Source organism: Cydia strobilella, chromosome 20, assembly GCF_947568885.1.
Source record: "Cydia strobilella chromosome 20, ilCydStro3.1, whole genome shotgun sequence".
Classification (NCBI taxonomy): domain Eukaryota; kingdom Metazoa; phylum Arthropoda; class Insecta; order Lepidoptera; family Tortricidae; genus Cydia; species Cydia strobilella.
Genome location: NC_086060.1, coordinates 1,641,491 through 1,657,873, shown reverse-complemented (window position 1 = coordinate 1,657,873; position 16,383 = coordinate 1,641,491). Strand labels below are relative to the sequence as shown.

The following is a 16,383-nucleotide window of genomic DNA, read 5'->3' as shown; positions in this document are numbered from 1 at the left end:
AAAGGTAGTTTTGTCACCTCTCTCACAAGTATACCAATAGGATACACAAAGGAATATAACTCAAAAAAATAACTACTCACGTATATCATATATAGTTTATCAAAGCAATGTCTCATTTCAAACATAGACTGAGAGAATAATACTATCTTTGTCTTACACTAGTACTAGCACCCAAAAGAAAAGGATGAGTATAGTTTTTTTGTACTATTAAACCTTCTTCTCTTTACCTTAGCAGGGTAAATATTATTATTTTTTTACTTTTACTTTTGTTAGTCGGGATCCGGGGAAAATACATTTAAAAAGTGGCAACATTAATCTGCTGTCAATCGTTTGGCAGGTCTATTGTCAAAACTGTCAAACTTACAGCCATGTGGTAGTAGTTTTGTGAATATTTCAAAGTTTTAGCCAAAAGCATTGTATTAAATGGTACACAACGACGATGGATTACGTTGTAGGCAATGTGGCTGCTTTAATAGCCGGTAATGTTACACCAAACCGACCTAAACTCTCCAAAAAAGCTTTAACTCCGATAAAGCATATGCCTTCACCGAACGTAACACCTAAAAGCGAATTAGTTGACGATAGATCTATATTCCTGTCGCCCTCGGTACAGAAAAAGAAGGCTATGGTAAAGAAGAGTCCTAAGAGAATATTCCAGAACCCAGATTTAGATATAACCAACGAAAACGAAGGTAATACAAGTACTAGCAGCCCTAAGGCTGATAAAGTGAAGAAACACCTAAAAGGTGAGTTAGAAGCTACTGTTAGCCCTAAAAATAATTCTAAAGCAGCTAAAACACCCGATGCTAAGCAACGGGAATCACCATCGCCTAAGAAAAAGGCTGTAAACGGTGATATGAATAATTCGGTTGGAGATATTGTTAGTTCTAATGAATTGACGCCTAAAAAGAACAAAAAGAAACGCAACTCTATTGCAGAGAGTCAAAGTGTCACTGAATGTATAGAAACAAATCAGTCTGAAGCAACACCGAAGAAAAATAAAAAGAAAGTAAATTCAATTTTAGAGGTTAGTCAAAATGTCATTCAGTCACCGAAAAAGGGTAAAAACCAAAATAAAGAAAATGTAAACAATACTGAAACTACAAATGAAGATGCAGAAAGTGTTAAAACTCTGAAAAAAAAGAAGAAGAATAAAAATAAAGCACAAAACACAGAACCAGAAGAAAGCGAGAATACTGTAAATGATGTAAATAGTGAACACATTGAATCTGAAGCAGGCAGTCCCAAAAAGAAGAATAAAAAACGCAAGAAACAACAAACTGATACAGAACAAAATGAGAGTAAACCCAAAAATAAAAAAATAAAAGTGAATCCAAATGCCATAACCGACAAAGATTCAGATTCTGAGCATGAATCTGACAACGAAATTGAATCCGAAACCGAGGAAAATAATAAAGAAGTCCTTGAAAAGTCAGCCGAACCGGAAGAACCGAGTTCTGATGAAGAAGATACTTCTTCGCCAAAGAAAAAAGAGAAAGTGGAAAGTCAAGAGACAGAGAAAGTAAGAGAGATAAATACAGTGGAAGAAATTAAGAGGACATTGTTTGTAGGCAATGTGCCGTTTAGTAAGAAGTGTAAAAAGGAGATTAAGAAGATTTTTAGTAAATACGGACAGATTGAAAGTGTTAGGTGAGATTTTTTAATTTATTAAAATAATATACCTATGTCCTGCTGTAAAAGGCAAACTCATGCATGACATAAAGACAAGCCTAACATTTGTACTAAGAAAATACTTAATACCCGATTTTTTTATTGAATTTTTTTTTAGTGTTTTTGAGGTTTTCTGGGCCTATTTTAAATTCTTTACTATGCTATATTTGGTAAATACTTAATAATATCATTTTATTTTTATAAAATCGTATTTGAAGTAATATATAAAACAACTTTTTAATGTAGCTATCAATGAAAATATAAATGAGAATTTTTAACCATTCTAAGTATACATGCATTATTAATAATTTCAACTAACCATTTCAGGATACGCACAGTCCCAGTGAAAGACCCCAGTGTGACCCCAAAACTGGCTGTGATCAAGCAGGAGCTGCATCCGGAGAGGACCACCGTCAATGTCTATGTCAAGTTCTCTGACCCACAGTGTGTTGAACAAGTAAGTTTAGTTTGAGGTTTGCCTTTAACCCCTTATAGGGCATTAAGGTTGGCATGGTGGATGGAGGACCGCCACTGTTCACGCCCCCGTTCACAGCCCCCGTTGACGACCACCATACGTGCGTCACCACATGCTACCACTTAGTTATTTTATTTAATCGAATGGCATAAAAAGTCACAAATAAATCGAAAATATAACAGGCATGTCACAGGTTTATGTTCGCTTACGGTCAAGCTATAAGACCTAACAGGATGCTAGTACACACAAAACAATTTTTTTGCGTAATCTTACAATTCAGCGTTAGAAACGCGGCGTTTTAGCAGCTGTGCAGTGTCTTAGGGAGTTAAAAGTCAATAAATTTTGACATATTGTTACAGATTTTTTGCTCTTTTAAATCAGTAAAATTATTTTTTTACATATTTTCAGGCGCTAGCAGAAAACAACACAGTCCTAAACAACAACCACCTCCGCGTGACCCGCAGCGGCAGCACCGGCGCCGAGCACGACCCGAGACACTCCGTGTTCGTGGGCAACATACCCTTCGCTTTGGAAGACGAGGGGCTGAGAGAGAAGTTCGACAAATGTGGGGAAATTGAGTCGGTTAGGATAGTGAGGGACAAGAAGACCAATGCTGGGAAAGGTGAGTTTGTGTCGCAGTTTGGAAAGTGGAAAATTAAATGAATTTACAGTATAGGGACAGAACATGACCAATGACACTGTGTTTGTGGGCAACATACCCTTCGCTTTGGAAGACGAAGGGCTGAGGGAGAAGTTCGACAATTGTGGGAAATTGAGTCGGTTAGAATAGTGAGGGACAAGAAGACCAATGCTGGGAAAAATGAGTTTGTGTCGCAGTTTGGAAAATGGAAAATTAAATGAATTTACAGTATAGGGACAGAACATGACCAATGACACTGTGTTTGTGGGCAACATACCCTTCGCTTTGAAAGACGAGGGGCTAAGAGAGAAGTTCGATAAATGTGGGGAAATAGAGTCAGTTAGGATAGTGAGGGATAAAGAGACCAATGCTGGGAAAGGTGAGTTTGTGTCGCAGTTAGCAAAATTAAACATAGCGAGTTAACAGTATAGGGACAGAGGACAGAAGTAAAATGTTGCTATCAAGGTCTATATGTAGATTCACGGCCGCCGCAGGCTGGAGTGAATTATAGACCCTAGTTTGCAACGTGTTTAGCCCCGGAGTTACACACAATGTTTTTCATCACACTTGCAAAGAAATTATTCTTAAATACGGGACATTTCTGACAATTGTCCGCCATATTGTCATTTTTTGACTGGTAAGCCATCGAAGGTACGTCCGTCCGGCATTTTTTGAAAGTAAACGTTAGTTTTTTGAAAATAAAAACTTTTAATAATACACTTAGAACCTACTGGGTATGAGTTAGTAACATGACTCCTACGTCTCGGCGGGAGCGCATTCCATTCCTTAGCCGTCCGTACCAAAAAGGAGGAGGCAAAACGTTTCGTCCAAACAAATAGAATGTGGACCACGAACGGGTGCATTCGCTCCCCGCGCCTGGATGTCCGATGATGGAAAGGGGAAGGTGGGATCAGGTCGTGCAGTTCCTGTGCGCACTCCCCGAAATGTATTTAGTTTTAAATATGAGTTGTAAGATAAAATATGTTTATTTTATCGTTACATTATGACTTTCAATAATTATGTCAAACACAGGGACCCCGATGAAAATTATCTTGTTTTATGGCAGGTTTCGGCTACGTCAATTTCACTTCGCGAGACGGTGTGGAACTAGCACTCGCTTTGACAGATGAAGATCTGACAATCAAAAACAGAATCATGCGAGTCAAGAGATGCACGCAGGTCACACAGCGACAGGCACAGAAGGGGAATAACAGGCAAGTTTCAACCTTAATACTAGGGGATAAGGTCTGTTTCAGCTTCGGCAAAAATCTTTTATATGTCAGGATGTTCTCTACAGGTCGCAATTCTTAATCGATTCTCTTGAAATTTTGTAAGCAGGTTCGATGATTAAATATATAGAATTTTTTTGTTGATTGAGTTTTTGTTTCTTTTTTTCAAAATGGCGTAGGTTTAAGTTATGCTCGCGAAGTCTACAGCTCACAGAGCCACTAGTTTATTATTTAGGTGCTACAGATACTGCATTACTAATACCAGGTTAGCTAACATACATTTTGTAATATTACTATAGTTGGTCAAGCAAATCGTGTCAGTAGAAAAATATCCCTTCGCGCCTACATTTTTTAAAATTTTCCGCCTTTTTCTACTGACAAGATTTGCTTGACCAACGATATTTACATTTACGGCTAAAACAAAGTTCAGACAGGCTTTATTTTTTTACCTCGGCGAAAATTTAGGTACTTCAGAGCAAAAAATGTAACTTTTAGGCATTTTTATTAACTTATTTTGGTATTAATGTAGGTAGCGAATAAAATATTCTACAATAGAAGTATCCCGAAAACTCTAGTTATAGAGTTGTAAGTTTTTAAATATAACAACTTCAAAAAGAAAAGCTTTAAGTACTCTTTTACGGTGCACATATGGAAAGTCACAAATAACATGTTTTTCATTTTTTACAGGCCGGGCTTTCAAGGAAAGAAAATCAGTCAAGGCGACAGGCAAAGAAACCAAGTAGCAGGCAAATTCAACCAAGGTCGAAATCCAGGAAAATTCCAGGGAAACAGGGGTGGGAATGTCCAAGGGAATAGAGGGAATTTCCAAAACAGAGGTGGGAATTTCCAAAAGGGGGGGAATTTCCAAGGAAGGGGTGGAAATAGTTTTGGAAGACAGAATGATGGTGATAAGCCGGATGGGGCTCATAGAAGGTTGCTGCATAAGAGAAAGAGTCAGGTATATGTTATCTCTTTTATACTTATTCTTATAGTATGAATTTTCTCAAATGATTTTAACGCCTCATACCCTAATATGATAAACAAAAGGCTAGATGGCGTTGACGGTTTCGTTTGTTATTTAACAATTTTAACACACATCAGTGAAAGAACATGGGTCAAAATCATATAAAAATAATAAATACAAATAAAAGAAAAATTTCATCATTTATATTTTTAGTTTTAATCGTGTGTCGATGTCATAGATGGCAGTGAATTTACTGTGACTACAAAATTTACTATGACATTTTGGCCATATTTAAATAAATAAATTATTGTATGTATATTTTCAGGAGGGCGCTGACGACCAGCCGAGAGAGAAAAAAACCAGGAAGGAGTTTGTGGGCATGACGGCTGAGAAGAAGAAGGTACACATTATTTACCTTGTTTTGTCATTTGCTCATGCCACTCTCGGCGTAATAATTTTTTTTTAAAGGCTCTCTTGATTGTTCAAAAACTGATAAGAAAGTTGCATTTAATCCACAAGAGGGGCAAAGTAATCAAATGAAAATTTTGAGTTGTTTTCTTATGTGGGCTGGTAGAATTGACTTTCAAATGATGATTTTGAGTGATAAATATTTAATAACATTGATTTTGAATTGATTTTCTTTGTTTTTGTTATATATAGTTGGTCAAGCAAATCACTTCAGTAGAAAAAGGCGCGAAATTCAAATGTTCTGTGTGACGATATCCCTTCGCGCCTAAATTTAATAGTTCCTAATGTTACCATGTTATTAAATTTGCCGCCTTTTTCTACTGACAAGATTGCTTGACTAACTATATTTTACAGTTAATATTTTCCTTGTGTTGGTGTGGTGTAAAATTTTGTTTCGCGCTGTGGCAAAATTAGTTTAATCCTCGTGCCTTGAAACCCTCGCAACGCTTAAGATTCCATTTGTCGAAATTGTCTTAATACCTTCGTTTGGTTCTATTATTAGTATAATCCGAGTTAGCTCCATGGAGTTGTGGAAAAAAATAACTGCGAAATTTAGCTCTTTTTTCAGTTTTTTGTTTGTAGCTCGAAAACGGTACGTCCGATTGAAATGTCATTAATTTCAATATTAAAGAGGATTAAATTCTGCGTCGAATAAGTATCTAAAACTTCAAATTGGCTTTAATGGTAGGAGCCGTAATCAAAAGTTACAATACAGGAAAATTGAAATTGATTGGCCTATTATTACCTAAGTAATAACAAATTGTCTGAGTACCCACATCACGAGCTTTCTTAAGCTTACCGTGGGACTTAGTCAATTTGTGTAAAAATACTTTTAAAACTAACACGGGACTTAATCGCGTAAAAACTTACGTTTATTTATGGCCCGACGTTTCGAACGTGACGTTACGTTCTTGGTCACAGGCAGACTGGCGAGGAATTGTACCAACATCTTGATGCGCGGGTAAATAAACGTAAGTTTTTACGCGATTAAGGGCCAGTTGCACCAACCACAATTAACAGACTGATTAACGTCAAGCAACAGAGAACTATGAAACATTCCATACAATAAAATTTAGCGAACGGTAAAACGGTGACAGACGGTTTCTTACAACCGGCCCTATGCCCCGTGTTAGTTTTAAAAGTATGAGTGAAAATTGTGTTAGTTTAAATCAATATATGTGACGTTTTCAACCAAAAGGTACCACATTGCCGCTTGTCGATGGTTGATTTCAAATTAAAGCTATATGGAAATAGCGCTTTATTGACAACCGACAATAAGTACCCTTTTGATTGAGAATGGCACATATTGTGTAAAAACGTCCTTATAATATTTATTTTATTTATTTATTCCTTATTTTGTTCACAGAAACGCAAGTTTGACAAGGGCCAGAAGAAGAAAAAGGCTCTAAGCGAGATTTTAACGAAATAATTTTAAACTAAGTCATGTGATTCGATTATATGTTGTGTCAATAAAATTGTTCCCTTTTATTTAATGTTTTTGTTTTTTGCTGCCGCCGACGATCGCTCGGATTCGAAGTAATGTGTGCTCTAGAACAAGTTAGACGATTTTAATTATCTGATTTGTAATTAAATTCCAAAAAACTAACCTCACTCAGATCCTTTTTTCTTTCTTTCGTAATAATGGAAAATATGTAAAGAAGTAAACTCAAATTCCCCTTTTGCATACTCTAGCATTTAAAATAAATATAGATATATCCTTCTAGCTTTGTCTAGTTTCTTAAAACATACGGAAAAGAGAAAAAGTGAGGTTAGATTATTGGAATTTAATTATAAATCAGTTTAGTACGCTTATATGGGAAGCCCTTTATAAGCCGAACCCTTGTATTGTATTGTATTGTATTGTAGTTCGGGCGATTTTCCGCAACTCGACGACTGGCGCCTATTTTGCGTGACATGGGGGTGGGCTAGTCCTGCCAGCCCAGCTCCTCGAGGAAACCTATCAAACCTTTGATGTTGAGTAGGACCTCGGGGAGGTCTCTCGGGGATCCGAGATGTTTTGCCCTGTATGGGGCCACTCCGCTGCACTCCAGCACCACGTGAGAGGCTGTTTCTTCTGTCTCCATGCATCCTCTGCATAGGGGACTGTCTGTGCCGAACCCTTATAAGCGATATGCAAGGTGTTGGTGAGCGGATGATAAAGGTTTTGTAAGGGTATTGGGCTACCGATTACTCAAATGGGTAAGCTTTATAAAGGGCTTCAAAAGCAAAATGGAAGGGTTTCGTCTGGCAAAGGGTATGGTGAGTTAAGCCTTATGCCAAACCCTTACAAAACCCTCTGTAAGGGATAGCGGGCCGGTCTCTGATCGCTTCGAGGGAAGCTTCTGGTGGCAGAGAGGTAACATTCTACATATTATAGTTTGTTCAAGGACCGTCTCATTTCAAACATAAACAGAGAGAATCATACTATCTTTGTCTTACAATAGTACTAGCACCCAAAAGAAAAGGATGAGTATAGTTTTTTTTGTTCTTATTTACTGACAATTTGGTTTGACCAACTAACAGACAGGTCGATATTTCATTTTGTCAATCACGCCTGCAACTCCAGTCCAGAGGTGTTACATGCGCGTTGCCGACCCTAACACTCCGCACCTTCATCACCCCTCGTTGAGCTCTGGCAACCTTATTCACCGGCAGGAACAACACCATGAGTAGGGTCTAGTGTTATCGACAAAAATATCTCTTTACCAGTTATTTTTCATTGAATAAACATTACTACCTATACATATAGTTTGTCAAAGGACTGTCTCATTTCAAACATAGACAGAGAGAATCATACTCTTTGTCTTAGACTAGTATAGGCACCCAAAAGAAAAATATGAGTAGTTTTTTGTTCTTATTTACTGACAATTTAGTTTGACCAACTATATCTTCTTATAAGTGGTTTATTCTACATATTTACTGGTAAAGCCTGACCAGGAATATATGATCATTGTCAAGAGGGCGCTGTTCATTCTCATATATAGGGTGACAGTTCAGTATAGTATGAAAAAATTAGTTTCAGTGAAATTCGGCAACATGGCGCGTGATCATATATTCCTGGTCAGACTTTAAGCCAGCTTTGTAACCAATTGGAAAGGAATAAAAACAAACAACCAGTGTGTTTGGTACGGTACAGTTATATATTTAATCATTACAAAAATGTCAATGTTAGCAAAAATAATCACAGTCTGCCACTTAACACGTCTATTCTAGTCATGAAGCCGGTACAAAACAAGCGCTTAACCTAAACCGTTTCACATTTAAAAAAAAAACCTAGAATTTTCTACACATGCAACACCACACAACTGTCAAAACCTGCTAAGAAATGGCGGCTGACGTCTCAACTGTCAAAACCAAATGAAATTTTTTAATGTTTTTTTTTTTCTTTTAGTTGACACGTCGGCATCCAAGTCAATACAAAATGTTAAACTATCTTACTGTACAACTAAAACTAAGATTACAATTATAATTCACACTGTAAAGCTATCATTGTCCATGTCAAATTTTAAACTGTTTTTTTTATGTGTCAAAGATGGCGCATGGCGGCATGTTAAAAAGCAAGAATAAATAGTTCCAATTGGGGTACAATCACTATGTCTATGGCACCATCTTATGCTATTGGTAACTTTTAATCAGGTATCAACAGAAGTTCTTAGTAAGCCCGTAATGCCCCCTCTACACGATCGTCCATTTCACCATCGGCCCGATCGTTTGAAGGAAGCTTAAACCCTTCAAGCGAGACTAACTTATTATTGCTAACATTCCCGAAAACCTAGAGTACCTACGTACTTATCGATAAATTATAAATACAATACTAATATTTACATTTGACTAACAGTCATTCGCTATGGACTAAGTCAGTTTGTTCAGATTGAGCAAATATAACCCGCTCAGCAAGAAAGTAAAGGTACTTTTACATTAGATATACAACACAAAACATAACATTTAAGCTGGCAATAATGTAGTGTTCATACGTCGCACACTTAAAAATTGTGCGTTATACCAGTGTAAAAGCATCTTAAGACACCATACAAACGTTTGAAAAACTAAACCTAAGCTTAAACCACGGAAGTCTTTAAAAATTGTCAAATAGAAATGTCAAAACCTAAATTATATGACAGTTTAATCAAATTTAAAACGTCTGTATGAGGCCGGGCGGAACATGGCAGGACGGAACCCACACTCCCTACACCTTTGTGACTACTGAGCATAACCAGGGGACGTTAGACAGGGGACAAAATTAGCGAAAAACAGCTTAAGAATCATAATCAAAAATTTAGACAACTTTCTGTACTGTTTAGCTGCCTAACGAGTTTTCAGTGGGATAATAGTGTTTAGAACTGTAGAAGTCATAGTAGCTTCAGTAAAAAAAAAGGAAAAATCACCATGTCCCACCAGGGGAATAATGGTATCACTTTAGAATCAGAAAAAAGATGAGATTTCTCCCCATTAAAATGGTGTGATAAAGCATAATCATACATTAATTTTAACGCTAGAACTAAGTGGATATAGGTAAGCTTTACACACCAAAGAAAACAGACAGCTTGAAAATAATTCTCACAGCTTTTTCACAAATTCCATCCCCTACGACCCTCCTTAATCTTAACCCCTCTTAAATCTCAATATCGTCAGCGTGACCACTAAGAACATCGCGATCCAAATCAGGGTCGACACGAAGCCCATGTAGACCTCAGGGTCCGCTAAAGGCCAGCCTCTAGTAAGAATGGATCTGAGGGACGTCGTGGCCAAGGTCAGGGGCAGGCAGAGTGACACGTAGCGGAGGATCCAGGGCATGCCCTCGATGGGCCAGATGACGCCGGAGAGGAGGAGGGTGGGGTAGAAGGAGCCCAGGGCGAGTTGGATCGCGTTCCGCTCGAGCTCGCAGGCGGCCGAGATTACGAAACCGAAGCACATTCCGCAGAGACCTGTAAATAAACATCAGTGTAAATAAGTTATTTTGACAATCATTACATTTCTGACATCATTTGACTTGGCTGTTTGTGACGAGCAGTTTTAAAAGGAACACAAGAACTGCTTCATACATTTTCAAGATATAAATAAAGAAAGAGAGAAGGGGAAGAATGGAGAAAGAACAGATAATTATGCCGATTTAAACTTCCACGATTTTTATTCATTATTATTCACATCGACGGGACTTAGATAATCGCGTAAAATAAGTTTTAAATTTACTTCAGACGTTTCGAGGACGGCGTTGCCCGTGGTCTCGGAGAAGACCGGCTAACCCGAGACAACCCAAGACAACACCGAGGGCGGGTAGTTCGTAAAACTTGCGTTCCTAGAAGATGTCGATGATTGGCCAGTTTTCTCCGAAACCACGGGGACAACGCCGGCCTCGAAAAACGTCGGAGGTAAATTTAAAACTTATTTTACGCGATTACTGACAGCTCCATGTGCAGAGCGTGCATGGAAGAAGAAGAAGAAACAACAAAACATATTCTCCTAGACTGTAAACAGGTAGAAGTATATAGGAGCAAATACCTAGGGAATCCATGCACACTAAAGGAGGCAACTAGCAACCTGAAGACTTTGCTAGGCTTCGCGGAGGAGCTGGGGTGGTTAGAGTAGCGCTACCGCGTTTCACGCAAAATAGGCACATTGGATGTCGATTTGCGGAAAATGCCCAGCACAACTAACTAACTAACTAACGCGATTAAGTCCGGTCGCCGTGAATGATAACGGGTAATGATATCGGTACCTTGCAGAAGCGTGAGCATGACCACCAGCGCGATGTTCCCGTTGCACTTGACCCCGAAGACCAGGATCATGAAGACGAGCACGAGCGCGGTCTGGCCGACCATCACCACGAACTGCGTCACCACGTGCGAGAACAGGATCTCGCCCGGAGACACGCCCGCCACCCACGAGCGGTCCAGCAGACCCTCCATGCGCTCCACGATCAGCGCCGACGACGTCAGCGCCACCGCCAGGAAGAACACGATCCTGGAACGGAACACGTTTCATATCAAATAGTAGATTCTTAACCAAGGGATGAAAGGCACTCATTTCTGGTATTTTGGCGCTCGAACGCAGTGAGACAGTAGTCTATAATTCTACCGCCAGATTTAAAAGACAATTTAATAAAATGCGCTAAAGCTTAATTTGCCATATTTTACAAAGTATAGATTACCTTTGTAAAATATGGCAAATTAAGCTTCAAGTCTCATCGTCACACTGGCACCCAACGTGGGACTTTTTTCAAAGAGGTTTATGTGAGGAGTCCAACCATTGTCCATCAGGAATGGAACGTTTAAAATAACTTACCTTGTTGCCTCATACGTAATATTGTGATCCTACCGTTGACATCAAATGTCAGCAAATGTGGTGTCTTACGGGGACCTAAAGAACCTGGACTGAGAAAACTGGCGCATACTCCACCGACAAGAGCCATATCATTCTCTTAAATTATGATGATTACCATTCACATCATTATCGGGCCTCCGCGTCATATTGGTGCTCAACTTTTAGGAAGTAAAGATTATGTGAGGCGTGAAACAGTGGTCAATTAGGAATTATAAGTTTAAAAGAACTTACGTGAGAATGACACCAGGAGCTACGAAATCAGTAAACGAGGGGTTGTTGTCGCCATAAATGGGCTCCTTGAAATCTATCGGGATGTCTCCCACCTTCGGGTTGTAGTCGCACGTAGCCAGCAAGTCCTGAAATACGATTATGTAAAAGATTAAATAGCCGTATAATTCATGTATTGTGTTCTGAAGTCGTGCAAGTTTTGCGGCAGTTGCAAAATACCGTTTTGTCCCTTTCCCTGTTACTTCTCTAAGAGTCATGTCATGTCTCCTTTTGCTTCCCATTTTTGTAAAATATTCTTTCTTCATAAGTCATATTCGTAAAATCAATGTGGTCAAAGTTGGTGGTTAAAATTGGTCAGGTTTCCAAGTTATTTACACTCACCTTGTTTAAGACGTAGAACGAGAATGGGGTATTTTGTAGTGTGAATTTTTTGTGGTGGCCATTTAATTAAGCGAGAATGACTTTGTGTTGCTTTTTGTGAATGGTAAAAGTAGAATATATTACCTTAGCAAAGTCCCTGTACGAGAACTGTATGTCCCTGTTGAGCATGAGTCCGATCTGCTGGTTGGACATGTCGAGCCACACCTGCACTTCTGAAGATTCGATCGTTTCTTCGTCAGCCGTGTCCGCTGTCAAACAAATACGTGACATGTTAAACTCAGAAATACCGCATGGAATTTTATAAAATTAAAGAGCGTCGGTGGTCTAACAGGAAGGTGTGTGACTTTAAAACCAAAGGTCGCGAGTTCGAACCCCAGCTTGTATCAATGAATTCCTTTGAACTGTATAAAATGTCATCATGAGGAATAATGCTTTATTGGATGGGAAGGTCAAGATGGAAATAGCTTTCATAAAAAAACCGGACAAGTGCGAGTCGGACTCGCCCACCGAGGGTTCCGTACTTTTTAGTATTTGTTGTTATAGCGGCAATAGAAATACGTCATCTATGAAAATTTCAACTGTCTAGCTATCACGGTTCATGAGATACAGCCTGGTGACAGACAGACGGACAGTGGAGTCTTAGTAATAGGGTCCCGTTTTTACCCTTTGGGTACGGAACCCTAAAAACTGCGGTCGCAAATAGACGCTACCGCCGCCACCAAAGAAACGTATATCGCGTCCCACACCTCTTCTTCTCTCACGGAGTCCAACGCTAAATACAAGTCAGCTTAATAATCCTTGATGATGGAAGCGTTCCGGATATGGTCCAGATAACGTTAAGAGAGGTTCTTTATTGAGCAGAATATTTATAATAAGTTTCCACTTACCAAGAGCCAATCTGGCCACCAAAGAGTCCGTATAATTTTCGTTAAAGTATATCGCGCCCCACGCATCTCCCTCTCTCACGGCGTTGAGCGCCGAGGACAGGTCAGCATAGTACTCCTTGATGATGGAGGCGTTCCGAAGGTGATCCAGGTAGCGGCAGGAGAGGTTCTTCATTGAGCAGGACGAGTTGTAGGGACAGAGGCCGTTGATCACGTTTACGTCGTTGTTTACTATGGCCTGAGGAAGAGAGAAAAGTTAAATTGGATATTCTAAAACCAATAATAAAAATATTTTTATTTGACAAAATATTCTAAATTAGTTATCATAGAAAAAAATACAAAGGTCTGGATGGTCTTCCGTTGCCCATGGACAACTGCAACACCAGAGGAGAAAATGAGCAAGAGTGCGCGCTTCTAAGCGAAGATCGTATCAGTTAATTCCACAGTTCAGCTGTGCAAGGCAGGAAGTTTCTGAAGAAACGCACAGTTGAGGACAGTCAACCATGTAAGTGGTCAAAATGGTAATGTTGTCGCATAGAGCGATGGCAGAAGATTGTCTATATCAGAAAGGTTAAAGCCAAACAACGAGAGAAATTATTATAAAACAGGCTAAGACAATGCTAATATTATAAACAGTCATTTTAATGGTGTTAATAAAAATTGCGGAGCGGAAACAATGACAGGAAATATAGCAATTATTAAAATAATTACTGTGATATTAAATGAAGTAGAACAATAATAAAATACCGGTGTCAATCAAGGCAATGGAATTTATTTATTTATTATATTGATATAAATGAAGATTTCAAGCTGTGTGAAAAATCAGTCTTGTATTATTTACCTATTGTATTTCGTACAATATTGGTAATTACAAAAAATTAAATAAAACACAAGTGACGATACTATGACAACAACTAACCATAACCAGTTCGACAACGTTTAAAGGACAATGTGTCACAATGTCATGATCATAACAATGACTGTAGGTAATATCAATAAAATACACGATGTAGGTACATGTTTTTCATGTAACAAATCCTAATCTAATAACGGGAATCAAAATGGTTATTAAAAGTAGTCAAATACTCAATATTAATTTAAGTCAGCTAAGGTCACAGTCAAAGGCGACGCAGAACAGAATATAATAGAAGATTAAAGCGTCCACACCGGACTTTAACGAACCGTATACTCAGTGTGTTGCTTTGTTGCTTTTTCGCCAAGCATTTGTAGCGTAAACGGTGCATCGAGGTCTTTTGAAAGAAAGAAAGAAGAAAGAAAGAAAGAAAATACATTTATTTAACGCCACAACATAGTACATAAAAAAAAGGCATGCAGAGATTTTAAAAAACATTTGGACCTCACTCAACATAATGCCGCGGCACACCGTAGCGCTGGTTTTTTGTGGGGACCTGACTTAATCTAAATTTAATGGCGACACGTACGCCAACGACACACAAACAAATTAACAAAGACATAAAAACAAAAAGCTAACCGTTTGAGCAGCTTTTGACTGAATGAAATTAAATAAGAAAGTAGATATTACTAACCAGTTTAAGCCCGCTAGGGTCGCGGCCGATGGCAAGACAGAACAGAATGACTTGCATCACAGGTAGTACGAAGATGAACAGCATAACGCCGATGTTACGCCACATCCGGAGAAAGTTCTTCTGGATTAACGCCTTTATTTTGCCGCGCGATGTTAACTGGAAGAAATAATAAATTAATCAGCATTATGCATAAGTATAGGTAATTTAGATGGAGGACGCGGGACACTAACCTGCTGGGTGGACATTATAAAGAAGGCCTGCCAAGGATCTACACAGGCACCTATTATTAGGAAGGCAGAAAATCGTGCAGAATTTTTTTTTTTTTTTTATTGATAATAACATGGAAAATACAACATGTGCACCATAATACAATGTTTCGCCAAACTGCGGAGCAGTTTGTTGGCGATGAGCTCGCTCTTTTATACATCAAAAGCAGGTACATAATTTTTGCACTGTCCTACCGTCCCAGCGTAGTCCTTTTTTTTTATCAAGTACCTATAGGTATATTATAAGTGGACATTGGATAAGTGAGCCATCGCTGGTGGCGCGGGCGCGGGACAGGAGTACAGCGGTGCTTAAAAATCTACCTTACACTAATAACTATGTTTTATTTTAAACTAACAACTCGTAAAAATACAGGTGGCTAGTGGCGCTGTATACATTATGGATAAGTACTTACTACTATTGTTTTATGGAGTTATCGAATTTATCTAACAATATTTCTTTAAATTTTTCTTTTAAGGTTCCTATTTTTAATTTGGGGTTACCTAGTAATATTGGATTTTCATTGTAAATTTTGGGGATTAAGTATTCTTGGGTTCTCCGTCCATAATAGTTTTTGGCTACAGGTTGATTCAATTTTACCATCTTAAAAGATCGAGTTACATGTTTATTTTTCCTTTGTACTTTAAAATCATCTGTGTAATAAGTATTAATAACATTTAGGTACGTAACTTTACAATGCACTGGAAGTATTTTACAACTTGAGAACAGTGAGTCATACTGATGTTTATACCTATTCCTAGTGTTTCGTCCAACTAAATATTTAATAATTCTAATTTGAAGTTGTTTTATTTGATCCAAATAAGTTTTGAAGGTACGTCCATAGCAACTGAGTCCATAACTTAACAATGAGTCAGCGAGAGCATGATAAACAATGTGCAGGGTGCGCTTGTTGACTATTCTGCTTAAATGATAAAATTGACCCAACACAGATCGTAATCTATTGCATACCTGATTAATATGCAATCTCCAGTTAAAAAATGGAGAGCCTTAGTTCACAAAATAACGACCTCATGTGGTCGCGACCCTCAGTCATGAGGGAACGAGGTAGAATAAATAAGTAATAAATTGTATCACATGCAGTTTCCATATAATTGTTGATGGCATTTAAGCGGAAGAATCTACGGTTTAGAGTGAGACGCCTCATTCGGTTCCCATATGTTTTGTGTTAATTATACTGGATTATGATTTATGACTCTTGGAGACCCTATACATCTTTTAGGATAATTTGATAAACTATACAATCTTAGGTATAGTTCTGACACTTAAGACATTTACACCTTTAAATAATTT

The 16,383-nt window shown here is 38.4% G+C and overlaps 2 protein-coding genes across 4 annotated transcripts in view; one reads left to right on the top strand and one right to left on the bottom strand.

The window, feature by feature from the left end:
- The first annotated feature begins 342 nt into the window (after positions 1-342).
- LOC134750739 (uncharacterized) lies at positions 343-6,933 on the top strand. The gene is made up of 8 exons (XM_063685980.1): positions 343-1,650; positions 1,999-2,128; positions 2,555-2,768; positions 3,853-4,031; positions 4,545-4,600; positions 4,703-4,973; positions 5,305-5,379; positions 6,814-6,933. The coding sequence occupies exons 1-8, from the start codon at positions 440-442 to the stop codon at positions 6,874-6,876; spliced, it is 2,199 nt and encodes a 732-aa protein (XP_063542050.1). The 5' UTR covers positions 343-439; the 3' UTR covers positions 6,877-6,933.
- A 1,633-nt stretch (positions 6,934-8,566) lies between these two features.
- LOC134750485 (ABC transporter G family member 23) overlaps positions 8,567-16,383 on the bottom strand; it is a 137,708-nt gene continuing 129,891 nt past the window's right edge. For all 3 annotated transcript variants that reach the window (XM_063685661.1, XM_063685660.1, XM_063685662.1), the window contains 6 exons: positions 14,809-14,964; positions 13,265-13,499; positions 12,501-12,625; positions 12,000-12,124; positions 11,164-11,408; positions 8,567-10,372 (listed from right to left, as the gene is read on the bottom strand). In XM_063685661.1, coding sequence (XP_063541731.1) covers positions 10,050-10,372; positions 11,164-11,408; positions 12,000-12,124; positions 12,501-12,625; positions 13,265-13,499; positions 14,809-14,964 — 1,209 coding nt within the window. In that variant the 3' untranslated portion in view covers positions 8,567-10,049. The remainder of the gene's footprint in view (positions 10,373-11,163; positions 11,409-11,999; positions 12,125-12,500; positions 12,626-13,264; positions 13,500-14,808; positions 14,965-16,383) is intronic.

What these genes read in the sequence shown, in the direction of transcription:
- LOC134750739 (XM_063685980.1), top strand. Translation starts at nt 440, where the DNA reads ATGGATTACGTTGTAGGCAATGTGGCTGCTTTAATAGCCGGTAATGTT. An exon ending in CCTTAATACTAGGGGATAAG is followed by an intron (nt 4,032 to 4,544) that starts GTCTGTTTCAGC and finishes GTATTAATGTAG; the next exon opens with GTAGCGAATAAAATATTCTA. An exon ending in TGACGGCTGAGAAGAAGAAG is followed by an intron (nt 5,380 to 6,813) that starts GTACACATTATT and finishes TTTTGTTCACAG; the next exon opens with AAACGCAAGTTTGACAAGGG.